This window comes from Botryllus schlosseri, chromosome 6 (assembly GCF_051294905.1).
Source record: "Botryllus schlosseri isolate E-star chromosome 6, Bs_hap1, whole genome shotgun sequence".
In the NCBI taxonomy this organism is placed as follows: domain Eukaryota; kingdom Metazoa; phylum Chordata; class Ascidiacea; order Stolidobranchia; family Styelidae; genus Botryllus; species Botryllus schlosseri.
In genome coordinates this window covers 16,336,486-16,358,641 of record NC_137241.1, presented here as the reverse complement: position 1 = coordinate 16,358,641, position 22,156 = coordinate 16,336,486, and the positions used below count along the sequence as shown (strand labels likewise).

General features: G+C 42.2%; 2 protein-coding genes across 3 annotated transcripts; both read left to right on the top strand.

Moving 5' to 3' along the window:
* Positions 1-3,598: 3,598 nt before the first annotated feature.
* On the top strand, positions 3,599-9,817 carry LOC145441195 (beta-1,3-galactosyltransferase 5-like). Its single transcript, XM_080319009.1, has 4 exons — positions 3,599-4,676; positions 4,953-5,086; positions 5,530-5,755; positions 8,980-9,817. Exons 1-4 carry the CDS (start codon positions 4,591-4,593, stop codon positions 9,647-9,649), a joined length of 1,116 nt encoding a protein of 371 aa, XP_080175135.1. The 5' UTR covers positions 3,599-4,590; the 3' UTR covers positions 9,650-9,817.
* A 148-nt stretch (positions 9,818-9,965) lies between these two features.
* Positions 9,966-21,070, top strand: LOC145441194 (carboxylesterase 5A-like). 2 transcript variants are annotated; one of them, XM_080319007.1, is made up of 10 exons: positions 9,966-11,323; positions 13,226-13,497; positions 13,739-13,943; positions 14,907-15,040; positions 15,548-15,753; positions 16,732-16,993; positions 17,059-17,213; positions 18,048-18,206; positions 18,884-19,023; positions 20,675-21,070. In XM_080319007.1, the coding sequence occupies exons 1-10, from the start codon at positions 11,134-11,136 to the stop codon at positions 20,956-20,958; spliced, it is 2,007 nt and encodes a 668-aa protein (XP_080175133.1). In that variant the 5' UTR covers positions 9,966-11,133; the 3' UTR covers positions 20,959-21,070. The 2 variants fall into 2 exon arrangements, with proteins under 2 accessions (XP_080175133.1, XP_080175134.1); XM_080319008.1 differs by lacking the exon at positions 18,884-19,023 and having other exon boundaries at positions 20,675-20,877.
* The last annotated feature ends 1,086 nt before the right edge of the window (positions 21,071-22,156 follow it).

The following is a 22,156-nucleotide window of genomic DNA, read 5'->3' as shown; positions in this document are numbered from 1 at the left end:
ATTTACTGGTCTCGCGATTTTTTTCTCAAGTTTGTGTATGCATTTGGCCAATAATATTGGTACTTTCATATATAGCAGGGTTGACCAGACTCGAGTCAGACTCGATTCACCATTTTCTGATGACTCGACTTGACTCGAGTCATTTTCTCAAAATACGGAAACGACTCGACTCGAGACAATCTGGGTATTGTCTCGACTTGGACCCGAGTCATTGTGCAGGACTCGAACAAAGCCATATGACTCGAGACTATAAAACGTTGGACGTTGGAATATTTTGTCACTGTTTGAAAATGTTGACTTGAAAATATAAGATAAATTATTTCACTAGAGGCCATATTGTGATAGATCGGCACGACATTTGCTCGCTTAGGAAATATTTGATTGACAGGCCGTCGCTTGCCTACAAAATTGTCTTGCGAACTGCAGCACATCTGAACTAGTTTAAAAATGGGAAGCGGGGATTTGTATGTGAAAAAGAGCATTTGAACATACTTTCAGCAAACAAAAAACAGCCATGAGGAGCATACGTTCGGATATAACTGGTCGACTACATGACAGTTCGGGCATGAACAATTTGGGAAATCCGTTACAATTATAAAGTGGATTTCCTCCCTAAAAATTGCAAAATTCCCCCGAAGGGGGGAATTCCTCCCCGGTTGGGAACCACTGGGCTAACATATTATTGTCGTTAAGTTTAACATAATTAAATTCAAGCAACATGCATTTTGTATTTCAATGTGATTTTACTGAATATAACTAATTGGAAACTTGCAACCCAGCCCTAAAGATACCGGTACCGTATATGACGAAAATAGAATAAAACCAGGAGCATTTTTACATAAAAAAACATTGCTGTAACGTCTGTCAGAATTTATTTTCATATTACCTAATCTTCTAACACTAGAATTATCTGGAAAAACATTTCTCATACCTATAGAATCTATTCAGTACGCCCCAGTACGGTACTCTACTCACCAAAGAATTCTTTGGTATACTCACTAGTCACTACTCCGAACCCTGACTGGAATCGCTGGCCGTTTTGCCTGATATATCAGGTGAGGAGCAGCGATGATTCTCCAAGTTAAAGTAATTTAATAAAAAAATAATTAAAAAATAAAACATAGTGTGAGCAGTGAGCACAGGACACCGATTCCATACAGGCTCCGAACCGTATTCATCACACGCAGTGTTGCCAACTTCGGATGGAAGAACATCGCTAAAACTGGTGTCAAAAATCGCTAGATGTCGCTAAATATTAAGAAAATAGCGCTAAATCTGCATTAATTGCTAAAGGTGTTAAATTGAACCATTATATCAATACATTCTTCTCAGCTATATTTTACTCGTCTGGGGCCAAAGTCACTTATCATATTTCTAGTTCATAATACGTAATAGTCATCTCTTAGCGGGACAAAACGTGCAGTGCATTTCGATAAAGCAGATCGCTTTGCGCAATGATCGCTATACGTGACCACTGACCAGGTTTGCAGCAGGCATAACCGCTGACTATATAAGCGTGCCTTGCTCAATGCGTTCGTGAATACGTGATGCGATGTACCGTGGAAATGCACTTGACTTCTTCTCTAAACTGTGTTGGAGTACTTGAACACGACATGCGACTTGACACGTGTACACGACATGCGACTTGACCCGACACAACACGACTTGAACTGGGTTTGCCAGCCACTATAAGTAAATAATCTGAGGACCAACCCGGGGTATGAAATTTAATTAATCTGGTCTTACTTAAACGAAAGCTAGTGTCACACTGATTCCGACAATACGAATTAAATTCTTGTCAACACAATGGAACGACCTCAAAACAGCCCCCAAAGTCTGAAAATCGGCATTGATCAGAACAATCGCTGGACGAAATTGGTCATTGTTATGTTCATTGTGTTGCGGCGGTGCCATTGTTGAAGCAATGCCAGTTTTCAGACTTGAGGGCTTTTTGGGTTGCATGGTTCCATTGTCCGGACGAGATTTTATTTTATATTTTCGAAATCACTGCGACACTAGCTTTCGATCATGGCCAATTATATTAAATTTCAGTGCTCAGGTCGCCAGATGTAGCACTGCCAATTATGCTACGTTTAGATTACTCGGCAAGAAGAGACACTGTTTGCCCATGCGTAACCGCCAGGAGTTGCGTATCTACTATCTATCCGTAGGTTAGTAATCTATAATCATATAGCCTATCATCGGAGTCCGCACTCTGGTGACCGGTATAGCGAATGCAGTCGTCGACCAGAGCTGAACTTTATTGGTTATTTTCGGTAAAAAAGCGCTAAATAATCGCTAAATACTTTTTCAAAAATCGCTAGATTTATCGCTAGGCGCTAGATCCATATTTTTTGGCGCTAAACCGGATGAAATATCGCTAGATCTAGCTCGAAAATCGCTAAATTGGCAACACTGAATTCACGCGACACAACCCTACGCCGCATTCTTATTTCCGAATCCCGTAGCTATGGTAATGTGGTTATGGGTCAGTAACGTCGACTGTTCACCTTTGTCTTTGCCTTTGTCAATGAGCCATGATTTGATGTGATAGAGAAAGGAAAGGAAAGGACGTAGTTTATTTTCGTCCTTGATGTTTTTGCGGCATATACACCGACTCATTATATACATGCACACGATCTGTGCATATGCATACCAAGAGTGCATGATGTGCATATGCCAAAGAGACATATATAATTGAAGAGCTTCTTGGAGGTACAGGAGAACTTCAAATTCCGCAAATACCTCCTCATTCTTGACAGTGCCTCCAAGACATATATAAACAAAATGGGATGTGACATGTTAATGTGCATAACTGCAAAACGAACTACAAACTCTACGGCAAAGTATTCATTCGCTCAAGATACACAATACAATTACGCAAGACAAAATGCGATGTGATGAGCAACCAGGAGGATGTCGAAACGTCCATGATTGGTCGGTCAATCCAGTGATATCAAACGCATCATTGGTCAATGTAACATCCTCCCTCCATCCTATATGGCCTACTCGCCCATTAGTTATCAATGTCCGATTCATATCAGTGACTATCGGAGCTGAATAGTGGCGTTCATGTCATGTCTTCTGACGATCCCTCGTTCCTTCATTCGATTCACAAATATCCTGCATATTTTACGAACAGAATGAGATCAGGACTACAGTTTTGCACTGATGTGCCAGGTTATGATCATAACTGGATTGTTTTTGAAGTATGACCTACTGCATAGCAATTTAAAACGTTGCAACGTTGTAAATTGCTGTGCCTACAGTATATACTTCTATCATGTGTGACGTATTACCATTTGGAAAATATGCCCTGTTATTATCGTAGCCCTGAGGATTAGGGTCCATGTGCTCCTTGAATCTTCATACTAAGAAATTTTCTTCTAAGTTCGTAAAGTACGGTTAGTAATAGCCCAAGTATGCTATTTAATACTGTCATCATCCAATCCATGCACCGGCATTCTGGTTCATCTATGATCAATATTAATTTTCAGTAATCAATTGTTTCAACACAATCAACTACTGGTTCAGTCGTACTATAAATTTTACTAACCTACGGAAGTTAGTAATCTGAGCCGTAGCCTACTATCGAACCCCAAATAAACTTGATCTATATTGCGGTTTCTCGAGATCAAGACGAATATCGGAAACAATGCAGGCTACTTTTGGTCGTAGTCATTAGAAGCTTGTAAGGTTTATGCTATTATCAATGCAGTTTACGAAAATTACGCTGCTTTATTACGAAAAGAATACTCGATATCAACTCTCCAGTCTTGACCCCGCCCACTTATATAGCGGGTAACGACGCTTACGTGTTTGACTACTCGAGTGACCGTGTGCGAATAAAATCAGATATTTTCACGAATTCGCAGACAGCTGTTTTAATTCTCAATCTGGACTTGCAGAATGGGCAAAGCCACAGCATTATTGATCCGAATGTTGCCGGTACCGAAGGGTGTTTCTCGTACTGACGCGGCGAAGAATGGCCCGGAGGATAATAATTGCCCTTCAAAATGTCTGCACTACGAACACTACGCTTGTTCGGCGGCGTCAGAGTAGCGATCGACATGAGTGTTAATTTTGTTTCAGTGACGTTGGGCTACGCTTTATATCTCGTAGTACTTGCATTTTGTTTCAATTGTCTTACGTGGTAGTCGGTCAGCTACTTATGAATATCCGAACTACGCGTTTCCAAAGAGTGACTAGAAAGTTCAGTTCTAATTCTAGTCCATAAATATTTCCTCGCTTATGCTCTACGATATTAGTAATCAAGGCGGAATTTCGTGGATATGAGTTAGAGCTTGAGGGCAGCTCACTATTGCATTAGTTTCGCAGACCTTGAATTAAAACATGACAATTGGTGACACGCGCTGCGCTATACCTTATCCGTCTTGTTAGTTTCGCACTGGCCAGCTGTATACTACTCACTGTTGCTGATACTATAGTATGCAGCGTTCATAGGTGGCGATTTGCGCTATAACGTTTACTTCTGTAGTATATAAAGGCTGTCGTCGGATATTGTTGCTATATGATTAGGATACGGCGATTAAGCCCGTGGCCACCGATGCAGGCGAATGTTTCTGTGAAATGAAATTCCTGCCTCTACTTATCGTTGTGACGACATCCTGCCTCATTTTCCTTCGGTTCCAATTCCAAAACCAGCCGCGTGACAGGTGCGGGTAACTTCGATTTCCGTTTCAAATGCCTGTTTGTACCAGCGCAGTATTTTGAACTGTAACTGCATATGTACAAGTGTACTGTACAGTGTACGCATATGATGTACTAAACTATAGTGCTGATCGGCTACGGCCGAAATATCGATTCTCTTCGTTTCGCGACTGTTTCCTGTTCACTGTTCGATTATATTATCGGGAGACATTGCCAAACGAGATTAGTTGCGTCCTATCCTATGGAAGTGTCGCAACACTCAGCGATATATTTGGTTGCAGGGTTGCGGAATTTCTCAACCTCAATATCATGATGGAGTTGCCGCAAAGGCGAAGACCATTTACTTTCTCAATCACACCGTGGAAAATTACCGCGAGCAAGCCCCTCAATTCGGCGGTCAAAAGGCTCGAGAAAGGTACGACGATGGCATTCGCCGGATTGCTGCAGTATGAGAAAAACTATAATCGCATGTATTCATTGCCGTGCGTGTAATGTTGCTCAATAGGCTGCGTGTGTTGAAACTGACTTATGGGCAGAGGTGCACAATAGCAAAACATTTATACTTTTTAGATTTTGCGTAGTTGCACCACTAGGCCTACTCGTGTGGTTATATTTATGACTACTTCAACTTGCAAATTGCATAAACGAAGTATTTTTCCAAAGCTGCCAGCTTCAATTAACTGCTAAAAATATGTGCCCTTTTTTACAAGTACTGGAATACTTTTCAAAGCTTTGATTTTCTACTACCACGAGGTAGTTTGCACATGTCTTGAATAGAACTACCATGACCACCTCTGCTTCGGGGTCATATAGCTGATTATGATATTCGCTACCGGTGATGTTTTAACGTGAATGCAGAAACGAGGTGGTCGCTGGTCGTGTTTGTCAAATCCCACTCGTCACACCGAAACCGGAGAGTTCTTGCGCGAATGACTTGGAGTTCGTTTGAGATGATTGACGGCGTACGGCTCGAAACCGTTTTCATTGTGGGCAACCCTGACAGCGAGCAAGAAAGGCTCAGCATAGAGAACGAGCATCGGAGATACGGCGACCTTCTGCAAATTGATTTGGAGGAAAAATACACGTGAGTTCCCGTACGACTGCTATATAACGTCCCGATTTCACCATTTTTTGGCTTGTGTTCTTGTGTTTGACTGTCCTTATAGATAGTGATCGATGGCAACCCTGACTGCAGCCACAACTAATCGGTTACTTGCCGTAATAGGTTTGGTTCGGTTTATTAGCAATTTTATCAGTTCATTCAATCCACCTCAAGAATTGCGACACAATGAAAGGATAGGAAGGCGTCGAAACGACGAAATCAGACACCCACCTTCGCCTAGGAGATGTAAATAAGCTGAGGCATGCACATTGCACACTGAATGAAAAGTAAAAGATATTGTAGAAAAGCAAGAGACAATATGGGGTGGCATGTCACGGAAAGCAATGTCGAGAGGTCAGGTCGTGGTCCGGTAATCTTGAGGGCGGACTAGTATTCATTTAATAGAAATTACTTGTATTTCGACTTGAATGTGGACAGTGGACAGCATGCTCGTCTATACTGTCTGATGGTCGACGGGCACTGTTCCACACGTCAGGTCCTGCGTATTTGATAGAGCGATGATATTTTCGGTCGACCACATGATAATTGGACGACGTAGGATTTAAAGTAATCTTATAGCTGGGAAGCGTTCACTTATTTTCGAGACTGTTGTAATATTTTCTCAAAATTGTCTCGTGAAGGAATGTTATCGCAGCCTGTTGAATAATACATATTGTTTGCGTCGTGAACCCGGAAAGTAGACATGATGGAGGGGATTGCATTTATGGAGTTTCGATATTCCGTTCTAATATATGCTGGATGGTGAGGCTACAAGTGAAACGAGAGTTATAAACCTTGAAATGGTTCGAAATAACTTGCAGGCTTTACAGCCCGAAAAACGCTAAATCGTCTAATCGCGCAACAAAACTAATGCGTTCATTGTATAGGCTACGTAACTTGGGAATATAACTTGCGTTGTAACAGATTTTAATTTATGTCAGTCGGTCCGGTTGTTTAACGGCATTCCGCTGACTAATTGCAGTCCAACCTACTCTCCTGATGATTTTTCCGCCAACTCTTTGTGATTAGATGAAATTTCGTCTATTTTGTATATGTCCTCCACCGCGCGCGACGCGGGAACATCGACCCGAGTTTTGTCCATGCGAATTGCGCATTTCACATTTCCGTTGTATGTGACATGGCGTATCGTGACAGTATTTTGCAGCGTTCCTTCGCCGTCAGCGAGCCCGAAAATCGTGAATTACCACAGTCTAACAGAATGTCATCGCAAATTCTCGAGTCTCTTGTAATAAATTCACGATGAGAGAGAGATATCATATTCTTTTTCGCCTGCATCGTCGAGATGCTTTGACGACGAGTCTGCACCCCCGTTTTTTTCTCCATGATATCCGTGGATGCTGAACGCCCAGCAGGATAACTGCGCATACTAGTTTTCAAGTCTTTGGTCTGACCCGGCCGGGGATCGAACCCACGACCTACCGAGCAAGAGGCCGGACGCATCACCATTACACTATCTCGCTCGTGGAATTTGAAGAATTCGAGCGGGTATGCTCGGTTGTTCTCGAATCCCGATTCTACGATTGTACGAACGCCGCATATGATTTCTCCAACCGTGGACATCGGCTCGATTTAGAATAGCGGGTATTACTCGTGCCTAGAAGCCTGCTGCGAAGGTATCCGAAGGGCATTATTTATTCGAGAATCCGAAACTGCGACTCGGGACTTGCGTTGTGTGAACAGCGGGATATCGCATTTAGGAATCAACTATATAGCCGAAGCGCTATTGCGAAAAGGGCCACGTGCTGGGCAGATCGCGACTTCGGCTTGTTCGATCGGAAATTGAATTGTGTGGTTTATCTCATGGTGGTTCAAAGCATGGCACGCGCGCGGCATGCGGTATCCGACCGATCCTGCTCGTGGGGATGTCCTGGCCTAAACCATACGGATGTCAGTGTGAAAGGGCACGATGGCAAATCCAATGCTTCCTGATGTAGTGCTTTTTGATTGTCGAAAACAAAATTTGCGTTACATAGACTTCTGAATGCTATGGACCAAAGCACGGAGTCACCGACCTATTAGATTTGCTTACATGTGTCGTGCGTGCACGAGAACACATTTGTTCATGAAAGCATATTCTCTTGTTTAAGCGACAGAAAGGGCGACACGTGAAACGAAGTCATAAAATAAAATATGGATGTCTGTAGAATGTCTTGAAACTGTGTCTCTGTTTTCATATGGCTCTTCGTTGCTCTTCGTACCTTCTTTGTCACTGTGCAATGTGCATCTCTCTCACCTGCCATCGACCTGTAAGGTGTTCTTGCTACCGAAGGAAGCGACACTTAAACTCTTTTCACCGTCAAAGCATGTACTCTACTTCTCGTATTGCGCGATCTGTCGATGTTTTGAGATGAAGAAAATCAATAAAATTAATGATTTATTGATTCTGATTTTATGTACGAATTTATCCAATATCGACACCGGAAGGCGTATAGATCGCAAGTTATGTTTCGAAATGTCAGTCGTTCGGTTTGATGAGTAATCTATGACCTCTACTACCGTCGGTGTAATATGTGAATCAGTTATTCGTAATCACTAGTCAGTTTTATCGAGCTGAAATTCCCGTGACTGGACTTGAATCTGTCGCCGAGACTGATGATTGCCCCGCGGGCCTGAAATGTCTCGGCGGCGCCCTGTTAGCGGAGTTGGTTCGTACCGAAGTACTTAAAACTTTTCGGGGCAATCGAGTAGGTTTGGCCTATACTTTCACTACTTAGTCAAGTGGTCATGTTAGACTACTTATTCTTCTCCTTACAAATTTTCAGGCAAAACGGTTTATACTTTTGACACTATATGTTTTGTAAAGTAGAAAGCATAATTTTGGGATACGCTTGCATCAATTTTGCGACTGAAATTCTCGTGACAATGATCGAGAGCCCCTGGATTTGGGTAACTGAATGATTTTCTGAAAATTACGGCTATCCGTAGTGTCACTGGCCAGCAACCACGGAACCATTCACGAAAAAACCACTCGCTTGAGTACTGATCGGAGCTTTGTTTTCTACTTCGACTTGAAGTAGTTTTACGTACGCTCGCGATGGCTACTTCTACTTGTAATTATGTAGAAATTTACGCCGTTACTTGTATTCCTGCTAGACTAACAACGCCCGCTACTTTGACCGGCCTCCGCTTGTCAGCGGTCTGTAAATGCATATCCTTTTCAAATTTCTACAAACCACCGCTTTCAGGAGCATCGGATTCAAGACCCTGGCCGGGATGCAGTACGCCAGCTCCGAATTTCCGCCGGACTGGATGTACGTTAGCGCCGACGACGACATGCTGCCGGACTGGACCCGCATCGTGGACGAGATCGACAAGATGCGCAACTCCACGCGCTCGACTGCGCCTCACAACTCTTGCGAAATGCTGGGGCACCTGCCGATTATGTGCGGCTTCGGCACCGTCGTACACCCGCGAGCGCAAAGATCTAAATCAAGCAAGTGGTACTTGAGCTCGGAAGAATACGGCCTGTACGAATTCCCTACGTACTGCTTGGGCGGGTTTTACATAATGAATGTAAAACTCGTCGGCGAGATCTATCAGGTTTCCAGGTGGCTGCCGTTTTTCTGGATCGACGACGTGTGGGTGACGGGCTTTCTACGTTTGAAGGTTCATTTTCGCCCGCAGTGCCCGCGCGACCCGGACGTGGGACTCTGGTCCAGCTCGAAAGAAAGATTTTCTTTCACTGGCACAGAGAGGGAAATACTGCGGCAGTGGACCGGCTACGTGGCGAAAATACACGAGAGAACGTATATTTACGGCGACGCGGACGCCGGTTCCGACAGAAGTTTAAAACTACCGTACCAGTGGAACGCGTGGCTCGACTACGTACTGGACGGTCGTATAATCGAGAATTGAATTTTCCACGCTCCATACCGTGTTTCGGCACGGTCCATTTTATACTTCCAAATCGAATGTTTTACTTTAAGAATCTTCCGCGACACTGTGTTGGTTTTGACTCCTTGTTCACGTTTCGAATGCGCGCGACACTTATGAAATGCAAAAATAACATATTTCCAAATTTGAGTCGTGTCGAGTGGTGTGCGGTCTCATATCACAATGTGCGGAAAACCATCGTTGAGACCTTGCGCCGTCTATTCTGGGCGGTAATCGGCTCGCTCGTCAATCTGCGCTTGTCGAGTGCGAGTGGTCGTTGTCTAATATTGACATAGCCGTCGGGGGTGTGTTGTTTTATCGCAGGATAAATTTTGGCGTCGATTTGTTGTAGGTTTCCAATCCTCGGTGAGCTTGGGGTCTCGCTCAATCGTCAGAGGTGGTCATCAAAGTAGTCAGCGTTGCTCTACTTGTGTACGCCGAGAATATGTAGTCGACAACAAGTAGAAGTAGTAATTCCCAATACGTATCACAACTACTAACTGCGGGGTTGAAAGAGCACGTGCCCTTTCGTCATTTTGTGTTAGATGGAATCTCACCTCTCTGCCCATAAGCAAGTACAGGATTGGCAGACGGAATCTCACCTCTGCCGATAAACAGCCAAAGGAATGACGGCAATATTTGCAAATATTAACCTCTTGAGATGTTTTTTGCACAGACTTATAGGCCTACGGTTTGACGCATGATCATGATCATTGTTCACAGTTGTGAAAATAATTTCCCCTTTTATGTGCCGCAGCGTAGTTGCGTCACAATACCAAACTCCGTTACAATTCAACATTCGAGGCTGATTTTGGGGGTTCCAGGACCACGAACAGAATAAAATTTATATTTTCGCAATCACTACCGCGGTAGTTCTCTGGTTTCAACCTTCCCATATCGTACGTCGGTTATATCGGGTGGTAATATTCGTCAGTAGGCTCATACAACATGTTTTTAGAAAGTATTTACACAATTATGGCTTAATCATACAACTTAGAAAAACACAATTCTGTTTTTTTTAACAGGCGTTTGTTTAAAACGCTGTTTTAACATGTTTTAAGCAAAGTGTTTTAAACAACCATTTGTTTTAAATGCAACGCTATAGTCTCGGTAAACATTTTCGAGGAATGGTATTCTATAGTTATTCCAAGAAGCCCGGTATACAAAATGGCCCAATATAACAATTTTCCGGGCTAGTTAGTCTGGACGACGCATTTTTTGATTTCTAAATTACGATGGGCTCTTGCACCTATATATGAGTGTATCGGGTGTATCTGCAACATTTCAACTTGTCATAGTTTGCTCTCAACTGCAAGGAAAGTTTATGATTTACCGATAATTTGTTTAGTTACTTGAGCAAATTAACATGCGACTATCTGTAATGCAAGCACACTCAGCTCGAATAATAAGCTGGTTCACAGTCACACGCGTGACCATTATGTAGTTTTGTCGATGCTATTCCTAACATGAGGGTTATTGATGCATTAGCTTTACTCGTGCTGATCAATGGATATTACGTCGATTCTGCTTCTCGACATGATCAGGCCTATGTACTATCGCGTGTCTGGCTTGATGCAGCCAAAAATCAAAAACTATATGATGGTTCGATCACATTCTCGTCTTATGGAGCAGAATCTTTAGACCAAGAGCAAACGGGTAAGTTGATATTATAACATCCAACAGATCTTTGTAAAACCACAAATGTAGTAATTTAGTGGCACGAATGGGCTGTAGATATAGTGTGAGAAGTCTCTAAACCAGTGGTTCTCAACCGCGGGTCCGCCAGGTATATTACAATTTTATACCTTAATTTCAAGATGAAACATCTTGAAGGCTTTTTCATTGATAAAATAAATGAAACATAAAATTTTAAACTGATTCATCATTTCGTGAGGTAATATATTTAATTTGACTTGAAGTTCAAGGCGTGTCATTGGTCGACATGAGAGCGACAAGTAAAAGCTGACTCACCAAACCGTGTAGTTTGCGCGACCATTCATTTGCGTTTCATTCATCTTGTGTTGGACCGTAGCCACCGCACCCTTAACCCCCAAATTGGATCGGGACCGAGCTTGAAGGGTCCCAAAATTATTTTGTGAATGAACATAAAATTTGTTTGTTGATATTCGTGGTGTTTCGACTATATTGGGCATTTTACACCAGGCCGATATTCTTTATTTTTATTCCGCATTTACTGACTGGTAGCTCGGCCCACTTGTAGGCTTTTATAAGACATTTATGGCGCGGATCACGTGGCTAGGAGGAGCCTAAATAAACCTCCAACACTTGAGTAGGATTTCTGGAGTCGACCTCGGTCGGACTCGAACCCACAACCCATTGGCCATTTTTGAATCTTTATTCAACTTTTTTCAAATTTGGTTTATCATCCTGTGGGGGCCCAAGACCAACATGTGTTGTAGGAGGGCTTGCGAGGTGCTTTTTCATCCCTGGTTTTCTGGGTGGCCAGGTATAGCTGTTGTCAATTTTTTTTTTCGTGCGGCGCATTGCATTCGTAGTAGCCAGAGTGGCGTACGCCTGGTGGTGGTAGTAGGCAATGACCACGGTAGAACGACAATAAAGTGCTTGCTCAGTGTTGCTGGGAGGATCGACAAATTCTCCGTTTCTACTTCGATCCTATTTTTAAAGCTCTGGTCCGACTCCCAGGCCGGATTCTAGAAATGGCCGTGATCCGGTCCGACAAACTCTGATAATAATTATTATCTACTCACAATATAGTATGGAATATTGGTTGAAACAATGCAAAGGTGAAATTAAAAACCCAAAGATGAAGCCCAACCCTAATCTGAAGTAATTACGCCAACCTGGGCTTAACATGTGGTTTACTTCCATGAAGGTCTCACTTTGCTTATCGATTCAAGGGTGGAAGAGGGTAGCGCTATCTTCTTCTTAGTGAAAAGTGCTGATCCGGCTCCGATCCGACTCTGGCCGTATCAGAAAAAGTACTGATGCGGCTCCGGCCAAAAATGAGCAAATTTAGCCGGATATCTGGTCCATGCCCAGCTCGATTGGTTAGACTCCGAAACGTTTCTTCTTTCGATATTGTCGAAGAGAAGAATATTATTCGAGTTATCGTGGTCGGTTAAATCCACGGCCTTCGGCACGAAAGATCGTGGACGACTCTCGACGGTAGCACGTAGCTCTGGACAAGGCAATTTTACCTCGACTAAGCAGACTCACTACCGTAAAATCAATGGATGCCATCTTGAACATAATTAATTACGATCAAAACCCTCCAAATGTCACTCACTAGCACCATATACTTGCAAGACGCGGTGGATTACTTTACATTTTGGGTTAATTTCAATTTTTAATAGTTAACCGGTCCGTCAAATATTTTTTGAAAATTTACCGGTCCGCGAGGTGAAAAAGGTTGAGAACCACTGCTCTAAACTACGTCTCATATAGATCACCACCACCAGCAGTCAGGCACGCTGAAAAATTCATCGTTTCGATGTAGCGAAAGGTTCAATGAAACGCGATTCGATGAAATATGTTCCTAATTTCACTCATAATTTATACGAAGTCGCTCATATATAGGTCGTAGTCCGTCTCATACGAGAGCGCTGACCGCCGTGCAGACAACTTCCGGGATGGTAGTTGGAGCTACAGAGGATGATGTACAAACCTTTTACCAAATACCGTACGCCCAGCCGCCCGTTGGAGATCTGAGGTTTCAGCCTCCAGTGGCATTGCAATCGTCGGATGTCGTCAATGCTTCAGTCAACGATCGTCTGAAATGCGTGCAAGCCGAAAATGCTTGTTTGTTTCCGAATTTGCCAGGACGAAAAGAGTCATGCAGCAATATAAACGTAAAGTATCAACTTCAGGGCTATTGTCGTATCGACATTGACAGGAATTAGAAGTAATTGGAAAATGAATGTTCTTAGGTGAAGAGTAGGCCTATTATGTTTATTTCGCCCATAGCAACCGTGCAGGGCGGTCCGATAAAGGCTATTTACAACGAGTGTTAGGTGGCTAACTGTATGATCGCTATGGACTGATTACGTTTCATTGATTCTAACATTCTTTATTTTTCGTCCCCTCTTTCAGATGAAAGAAGACTGCTTGGTCCTTAACATATACGTACCCCTGCATGTTAACCTGACAGATGCGGCCTCTCCACCAGACAATCGGTTGGCGGTTATGTTCTACATCCACGGAGGATCGTTCAACGGAGGGTCGGGATATGGCGTAGATGGGCGTGGATTAGCCTCCTTTGCTGACGTGATTGTAATCACCGTTAACTACAGATTAGGTGATTTGCTGAACATCATTCATAGAATGCAAAATAGGAGCTTGCTATGTAGCAGAGATGGTCAAAATAGTCAGCGTTTTTACTCAAATAAAAGTAGAAGGATCGCCGTAAATTTCTACTCAATTATACAAGTAAAAGTAGTAATTCCCAAGACACGTCAAAACTATTTTCAAGGGGAAGTATAGAGTATGACAGGTCTTAAAAGTAAGTAGTTTCAAGAAGCAGATTTGGTCTGGAAGGCGCATACTTTTCGCAGTTGGTCGTAGGAGGCTATACTTCCGAGATTGTGAGATGTATCTTTTCGCGACTTATGCAAGAATGTCTCAAGTGATACTACAAATAGGCATAGAATCTTCGAACCTTCGGCGCTAAGCGGCGCAGCTGAGGAGTAAGCGCGCACGAGAGTGAGAGTGAATGCTCAATCGCTTGCGCAACAATGGCCAATACGCTTGCGGTTTCCGTTGCTCCCAGACGGCATTGTTGCGTCACAATACCAAACTCCGTTACAATTCACAATATTCGATGATGATTTTTGGGTGTTCCAGGACCACGCGCAAGCGCAGAATAGAATTTATATTTTCACAATCACTACCGCGATATAGCTTTCGATTGATACCAATTTTATCGATTTTCGTGGTCACCAAGTCGGTCAAAAATTACCGTAAAATTGAGTTAGGCAAAATGGAAAGTGCGACGTACACCAATTGCAGTGAGCCCACGCCATATGGGACACAATGATGAAACACTTGAAAATTGTAAAGTAACTATAGTTACTATGTCGGCATATATCTGGATTGTGTCTACTTAAATGATAGTTGACTCCAAAGTCTCTCGAGAGAATAACTATATAGTTATACATACTAACATGAATGTAGTCTTGAAAGCAATATTCAAATGTAGTACCGCCAGTGTCCTCTATATTCAAATATGTGTTTGAAAATTCGATATATGATTGTTCTACAGGACCGTTTGGTTTCCTCGTTAATAAAGAAACAGGAAAACCAGATATCACTGGTAACCAAGGTTTGAAAGATCAGCAACTTGGATTACAATGGGTGCAAGAAAACATCGAAAATTTCGGTGGGGACAAATCGCGGGTAAAAATTGAATGAATCCATTCAAATCCATTCAAAACTTAGCCATTACTCGATTAACGCTGTCAGAGTCGTGTAGACTTGCAGTGATCGGGCGATGGAACTATATAAGTATATATAGCTCGATTTACAATCTCCAGTGATTTGCATCACTGGCAGTAGTGCGGAGCGGATCGGCAATTTCTCTGGTCCGACCCCGATCCAGTTTTTCAATTCTCTGGCCCGGCTCCAATCCGGCTCCCGTCCATGCTCCGCACTACCAGACGGACAAAGGCAATGTGCGGTGGAGTGAAAATAAATATAAAATTCGGTGATTTAAGGAACGTATGGAGATTGATGGTGATTTACATCCACAATTATTTCTACAACGATTCGACTTGTCTTCTCTTGAGGATACCCGAAAGACATTTCGTAGAAAAGCATGGCACGCCAATTTTCACAACGGAGACTACACGCTACACTGGCATTGCATTGCGCATTGATTTGTAAATAAATAATCTAATCGAACAGGTTACCATATTCGGTGGGAGTGCTGGGGCACAATCGGTGATGTTTCACACATTGTCCAAAAACAGCGCTTCATTATATTGGAACGCGATACTGCAAAGCGCTCCGGTGTTCATCGAATTCCACACGCCTTCTGAATCACAAGATGTCACAAACTGGCTTGTGCGCGGGCTTTGTGGAAAAGACGCTTCGGCTTATGACTGCCTGATGTAAGTTTCAACCTGTTGACCTATGTTTTCACAGTATATTTTGACTTGTTCCATACGCATATAGCCCAATACAAACTATTAATCTATTTAACTATAATACATGAAACATGAAACATAAGGTTTAACACGGAAAAAAGCGAATGATTTCAAATATTGTATGTGCTGTGCATTGTGCATGTGCAATTGCGCATTGTGTATGGCCTCAAATTTTCTCTGCGATCGATATTAAATTATTATCATTCTGTCAGCAGCTGAGCTTGAATAAAAAAAAATCTCAAAATATGGTAACGCTAGTATACGGAATAACGAAGTATTGGTCTGTGTCGTGCAAATTACATATCATGTGTGTTGCCTACGCCCATGACATAGCCTATATATCAGAAGCGTCATGATTGAGCTCAACTTAGGCTAGTTTGAATTCATTAAAACCGGTAATCGCGGATTTCGTAGAGTTTGAAAATTTTGAATTTACCCAAAATTGCAAAAAGAAATATTTTTCAAATTTTTCTGTCAACCCTTGAAATTGTTGCGCTGTCTTCAAAAACGATGCAAAACAAATTTGACTCAATTCCAAACCGTAGAAGCGGAGCTATTTTAGTTTTTCTTTGATAATTCTGGGATTATCCTTGATCGGTGGAAAATCCAAGAATTATCATTCTTAAAAATTCAATATTCAAAATTATCAAAACACCGCTTCTACGGGTTAGAATTGAGTCAAATTTGTTTTGCATCGTTTTTGAAGATAGCGCAACAATTTCATGGGGTTGACAGAAAAATTTGAAAAATTTTTTTTTGCATATTTGGGAAAATTCAAAATTTTCAAACTCTACGAAATCCGCGATTACCGGTTTTAATGAACTCAAATTTGGTGTGCGTCGTTTTTTAAGGCAACCTAACGATTTAATTATGCAGCCAGCAAGATTTAAGAAAAAAAAGTTTTTTTTTAACAGTCCTAATGTCTAACCTTCACCATTCCAGGAATGCGGATCCTATCGAGTTGTCCAATCGGCTTATTCCGATGATAGCGCGGGGATTTCTAAATCGAGATATCTACACGATGAGTGAAGCGTTCCGACCAGTCATCGATGGCGTCGATTTTACCGCACAGCCGCTTGATCTGTACGCGGCGGGACGATGGAACTCGGATAAAAACATGATCGTCGGGGTCCAAAGCCAAGAATTGGAAGATGTGGAATATTACATTCCTGAGCCGGTTCCAACAGGCGAGATTATGTTCTCGGTAAAATCTGAGTTTTTTCGCAAACGATATGCAATGAAGACGAATACATAATTATTATTTTACAGCTTGTGAATTATTTCATTTTCTCCATCGGAACCACCGATGAAGTCGTTAAAAAATATTCGGCTTCTTATCCCCCCGTGGACGGCAATTATGTAAAGACATTTGGAAAAGAATTGACTCATTTGTATTTCGTTTGCCCTAGTAGAGCTCTCGCGAGGTGAGAAGAAATCGGGTAGGGCGGGCGATACACTCGATGCCGTCCCGTTTACATATAGTGCTGATGCTGGCTATATAGGCTATAGCTATATGGGACAGCGTAGCCGCACTTTTAGTGCACGAGTGATTAAAGCTACACAAATGGAATAAATATTAACAGCGTACCACCTAACTAAGCAACTAATCTCCATATAGTCTTTTTTGGAGAGGTGTTTGTTTTTCAAAGGCGGTATAATTACATCAAAACAGTCTAAATATTTTCCAAAGACTGTGTAGCGTGGGCGCGAGATCTACTTGCACTAGAAATAGCTGACGGCCTGACGCATATGCTATGAAACACTTGACGTCCTCATTACTGATCGTCAGTTGCCTCAAACAGGGTTATAGATCTATTACGCCAGGTGCTGTCCACTTCTCGACCCTTACAGATGGCTAAATGAAGTATTTGACCCACCGGATCATTATGCGGAGAAGGGCATTGTTTTAAACATATTGGATTTACATTTGTGATCACCCCACTCACCATTATAGTTGTCAGTTGAAATTGTCAGTTATTACTGCAATGTCAGTGATGATATATAGGCGTATATCAGCAGGGCCGAATCAGCACTTCGTCAACCCTCCCCCCCACAGGGTGATAAACGTAACTTTTGGGGGTAGCGCGAAAATAATTTGAATAAAGTTGCATAAATTTGCAATATAAACACTATATAATTTATGTTCATTCACGAAATAACTTTGGCCCCTTTGAGCTCGCCTCCCCAATTGGGGGGATTGGGTGTGCCAGTTACGTTCCTGCATATGAGAAAACCCGGACAACATTTTTACTATTCAGATTGGCAGCAGAAACCACCAGCGATGATGCCAAAGTTTACCTTTATGCCAACTCCTATCCAGTCGCAGATGGAACATGTTTGTCACAAAGCGGTGGAGATACAGAGGACTGTTATATGGCCACTCATGACGATGAAACTCGTTTTGTTATGAGAACAGTGTAAGTCGATATGATTTCAAATACTGAATCACGCCACGTATGGATATGCGCGTTCATTATTTTTATATGTGCGTATCATACAGACATCACAGATGCTGATAAAATTAGTTGATATATGGCTTAGGTTATACCAGTGGTTCCCCACGTGGGCGATATCGCCCCCCTCCCCCAGGGGCGATTTTGCGGTCTAGGGGGGCGAAAATAGCGAAGGGAGCGATAAGGGGGCAAAAACGGACGAAGGGGGCGATAGGGGGCGTAAATAACGAATGGGGCGATAGGGAGGCGATGGCGCGTTAAAACGGCTATATTGGGGTCATGTCGGAGAAATGATCTAGGCCTACAACTCACGAAAATGTAGCTGTGAAAGTGTAATTTCGAGGGCCAGCCGAAAAGTTGACCTTTTTTAGTCAACTCGCCGGTGATTACAGTTTGTATGCCCATTTTTCGGTTCCCAACATTTGGAGGGCGATGAGTCGAAAAAGGTTGGGAACCACTTGGTTATATCGATGCCAGTTCCATCAATTCTTATATGTTCAACGGTAATTGTCAGTGATAAAGATCCATATAGCTATCAAACTCAGGTGCTGGAAGAAAATGCCAGAAAAGCGTCTGCTCCAAATAGTGGAGACTTGACCAATTGCCTCTAACCCAAATTGCCAAATTTTGTATTTTTCAAGTAACAGCCCGTCCGAGTCGGACCTACAAATTCAAAACCAGTTCAGTACTTACTGGGGAAACTTCGCTCGTACCGGAAATCCAAACTACCAATTGCAAACAAGCCTCGGAAACTTGACTGAATGGCCAGTATATACATCAAGTATGCACCGAATTTAGCATATATAGGCTATTTTGTAACATACAGCATTCACTTGCTCCTCTACTCGTCGAGTTCAGTTTAAACACTATTTGTACTTCTACTTGAACATTTTCCTCGGTTAATCACAACATAGACGTAAGGAGGTGGGGCAAAGGAGCCATGACGCCCGCCCCCAATGTTTCGAACATTTACATCAATTAACATAAATTGGCGCATTTTTGAGCAGATGTATCCAACTTGATATTGTTCTTCGCGCTTCGCTGGATATAGTGTCAGTATATTTTGCTATTGATAGGTAGCCTACCATCGTCCCGTGAAATAGAAATGAAAAATAGCATAAGCCTAAATAAAAATACGCACTCTGTAGATAATTTGCTGTGATTGTATTCATATGTGCTGCCTGTGGCTGCGGTTTTACTAGGCACCAAGGCAGATAAAGTTTTAGCAAACACGGGCGCGATCATAAAGATCGCCGGCGATGTATGAAATAGAACATTTACCGAAGATCGCGCCGGATGGCCCTGTCCTTGCAATCTGAGTCACGCGGTACAAATGCGATCAACAGAGGTAAATATTGAGCCCCGCTGTGAATGAATGCGAATTGGAAATCGTACACGTCTCCCCAAAGAATTTTATCTTATATTTTGTTGTTTAGTTTATTTTTGCCCCATGCACTCCCTCAAAATCTTAGGTGGCTACGATGCCACTAGATAAAAATAACAAAATGGAAATTAAAGGACTTCCCTCTTCCCTTTTATTAATTGAAAGTGACATCAATGAGCTGTGTATAGTTCATAGATCATGAGATTGTTCACGAATTAATTAAAGTGCCCGAGAACTCCTAACTTTGTAGCTGTAGGTAGGCCCTATTGGTCAATTTTCATTCACAGTGGCCATATAGGCATTACTCATTAATTTATTTATTGAGCTTCTTGGAGGTAGAGAACTTCAATATACAATTGAATTGTATATTCATATTAAAATGAACCCGAACATTTTCGGCTGATACTCGTCAGGGGCAATGTTCCCTCTAAGCTGCGCACGTGCGCAAATGCGCAGTGCCTACACGGTCTCTGCGCACAGAAAATCTAAGCTGCACACAAAAAATCCGAAGTGATGACCATTTTTTAGTCGTTGCGCACTGTTGTCCAAGGGCCTGCGCAGTGAGTTAGTGAGTACGCTCAGAATCGTCAAAAATTAGAGGGAACATTGGTCAGGGGTAATCGTCAGCAACTAGTAGAGAATTGTAAAGAGCATCGTATATCAACAATCGTATCACAAATATGTCATCACCATCATGAAATTGACGTTATATTTCGTGATACGATTGTTCATATACAATGTTCTTTCCAATTCCCTACTGAGTGTCAGCCGAAAATATTTGTTTTCATTTCAATATGAATATACTGTTCAATAATATATTTACTGTCATAAAATAGGCAACTTCATGTAAGGCTTTTAGTCATACCTGTCCTCCAGTGCAGGCATATCGACCACTCCATTTTTACTTACTCGAATTATAGTTTCCCGATTGCACTGTCAACCACTCAGCAGAACGGGATGAGACATACCGGGGTCAAATATATCATTGGCTATATAGACTATGAAAGGCCTATACTACGCAGATTATAAAAATGTTGCTCATCTGAAGGTTTGGACTCTTCGCGATGGAAAAGCATTCATCTCAAAGCTCCGATGAGTGAGGCGGAGGCATATTACGAAGAAGACATTTGTAACTTTTGGGACAGCCTGGGTGTGTACATGGATGCAATCCCCCTTCTATCCTCAACGAATGCTCCGCGCGAAACCACGAAACCGATATCAAACACACCACTTGCTGATACGACTAGCACTGACGAAGCTGAAACCCAAAGAGCGGGAATATTTCTGACCCTAATCACCGTATCTGTCAGCGCAATTCTTATGCGGGATTGAATAGAAACATTTATAGACAATATATTGTCAGCATTGCTTATTGCTTATTCTTATAACTAGGCTACTAGCAGAGGCTACTACCTGTCCTTTATCAAGGCTATATGCTACTGCAGTCGTAGTCGTACGATTCAGTTTTGTTGGAGTTGGGAGTAAGATAAAAAAAAAAGTTTTCTGATTCACAATCGGATAACTATATCCAAGTGCAAGTGATGCTCTTGATACAAAGCGTTTCGCGGTTGGGTTCTATATTGATATCAGTGATATGTGACAATATATTTGATGGACTCTAGTCTAGACGACAAACAAAAACATTTCGAATTACCATTTGGTGACCCTGCAGGACACAGCCATGCGCGGATCCGGATCACAGGAACAGAACAGAAGTTGTTTTAACGTTGGTGATTGAATTTAAACAGACGGAGAGTTTATGTTCTCGAGAACTGATTTCAAGAAGATACCATGCTTGGCTGTGCTCCCTCTTAGCTGTGCACTAGGGCTGTTCAAAAATAACTTTTTTTTTCTGGATTCCAGCCAATGATATATATATCATTGATTCCAGCCATTCAGTCATTAAATTGTCAGGTTACCCTAAAAAACGCCACACACCAAATTTGGTTCAATTCTAACAAGTATAGGGCTCCGCAAATCCAATTAAAATTTTTAATTTAAACAGGAAAATTAAAAAAAAAAAATGTTTTCAAATTTTTCTGCCAACTCCATGAAATTGTTGAGCTGTCTTCAGAGACGATGCAAACCAAATTTGGCTCAATTCCAACTAGTAGAAGCGGAGTTATTGGAGTTTTTCGTTGATAATCCTCGGATTATCCACCATCGTCTCTGAAGACAGCTCAACAATTTCATGGGGTTGGCAGAAAAATTTGAAAACATTTTTTTTTTTCAATTTCCTGTTTAAATTAAAAATTTTAATTGGATCTGCGGAGCCCTATACTTGTTAGAATTGAACCAAATTTGGTTTGCGGCGTTTTTTAAGGTAACCTGACAATTTAATGACTGAATGGCTGGAATCCAGAAAAAAAAAGTTATTTTTGAACAGCCCTACTGTGCACGTGCGCAAATGCGCAATACTGACACGGTCTCTGCGCACAGAAAATCTTAGCTGCGCACAGAAAATTTAAAGTGATGACCTTATTTTAGTCGTTACGCACTGTTGTCCAGGGGAACGCGCGCAGTGAGTGCG

Excerpts from the sequence above, each read along its gene's own strand:
- LOC145441195 (XM_080319009.1), top strand. The coding sequence starts at position 4,591 with ATGAAATTCCTGCCTCTACTTATCGTTGTGACGACATCCTGCCTCATT. Across the intron at positions 4,677-4,952 it reads CAAAACCAGCCGCGTGACAG|GGTTGCGGAATTTCTCAACC; the intron begins GTGCGGGTAACT and ends ATTTGGTTGCAG. Across the intron at positions 5,087-5,529 it reads GGTCAAAAGGCTCGAGAAAG|AAACGAGGTGGTCGCTGGTC; the intron begins GTACGACGATGG and ends ACGTGAATGCAG.
- LOC145441194 (XM_080319007.1), top strand. The coding sequence starts at position 11,134 with ATGAGGGTTATTGATGCATTAGCTTTACTCGTGCTGATCAATGGATAT. Across the intron at positions 16,994-17,058 it reads CAGGCGAGATTATGTTCTCG|CTTGTGAATTATTTCATTTT; the intron begins GTAAAATCTGAG and ends ATTATTTTACAG. Across the intron at positions 17,214-18,047 it reads CCTAGTAGAGCTCTCGCGAG|ATTGGCAGCAGAAACCACCA; the intron begins GTGAGAAGAAAT and ends TTTACTATTCAG.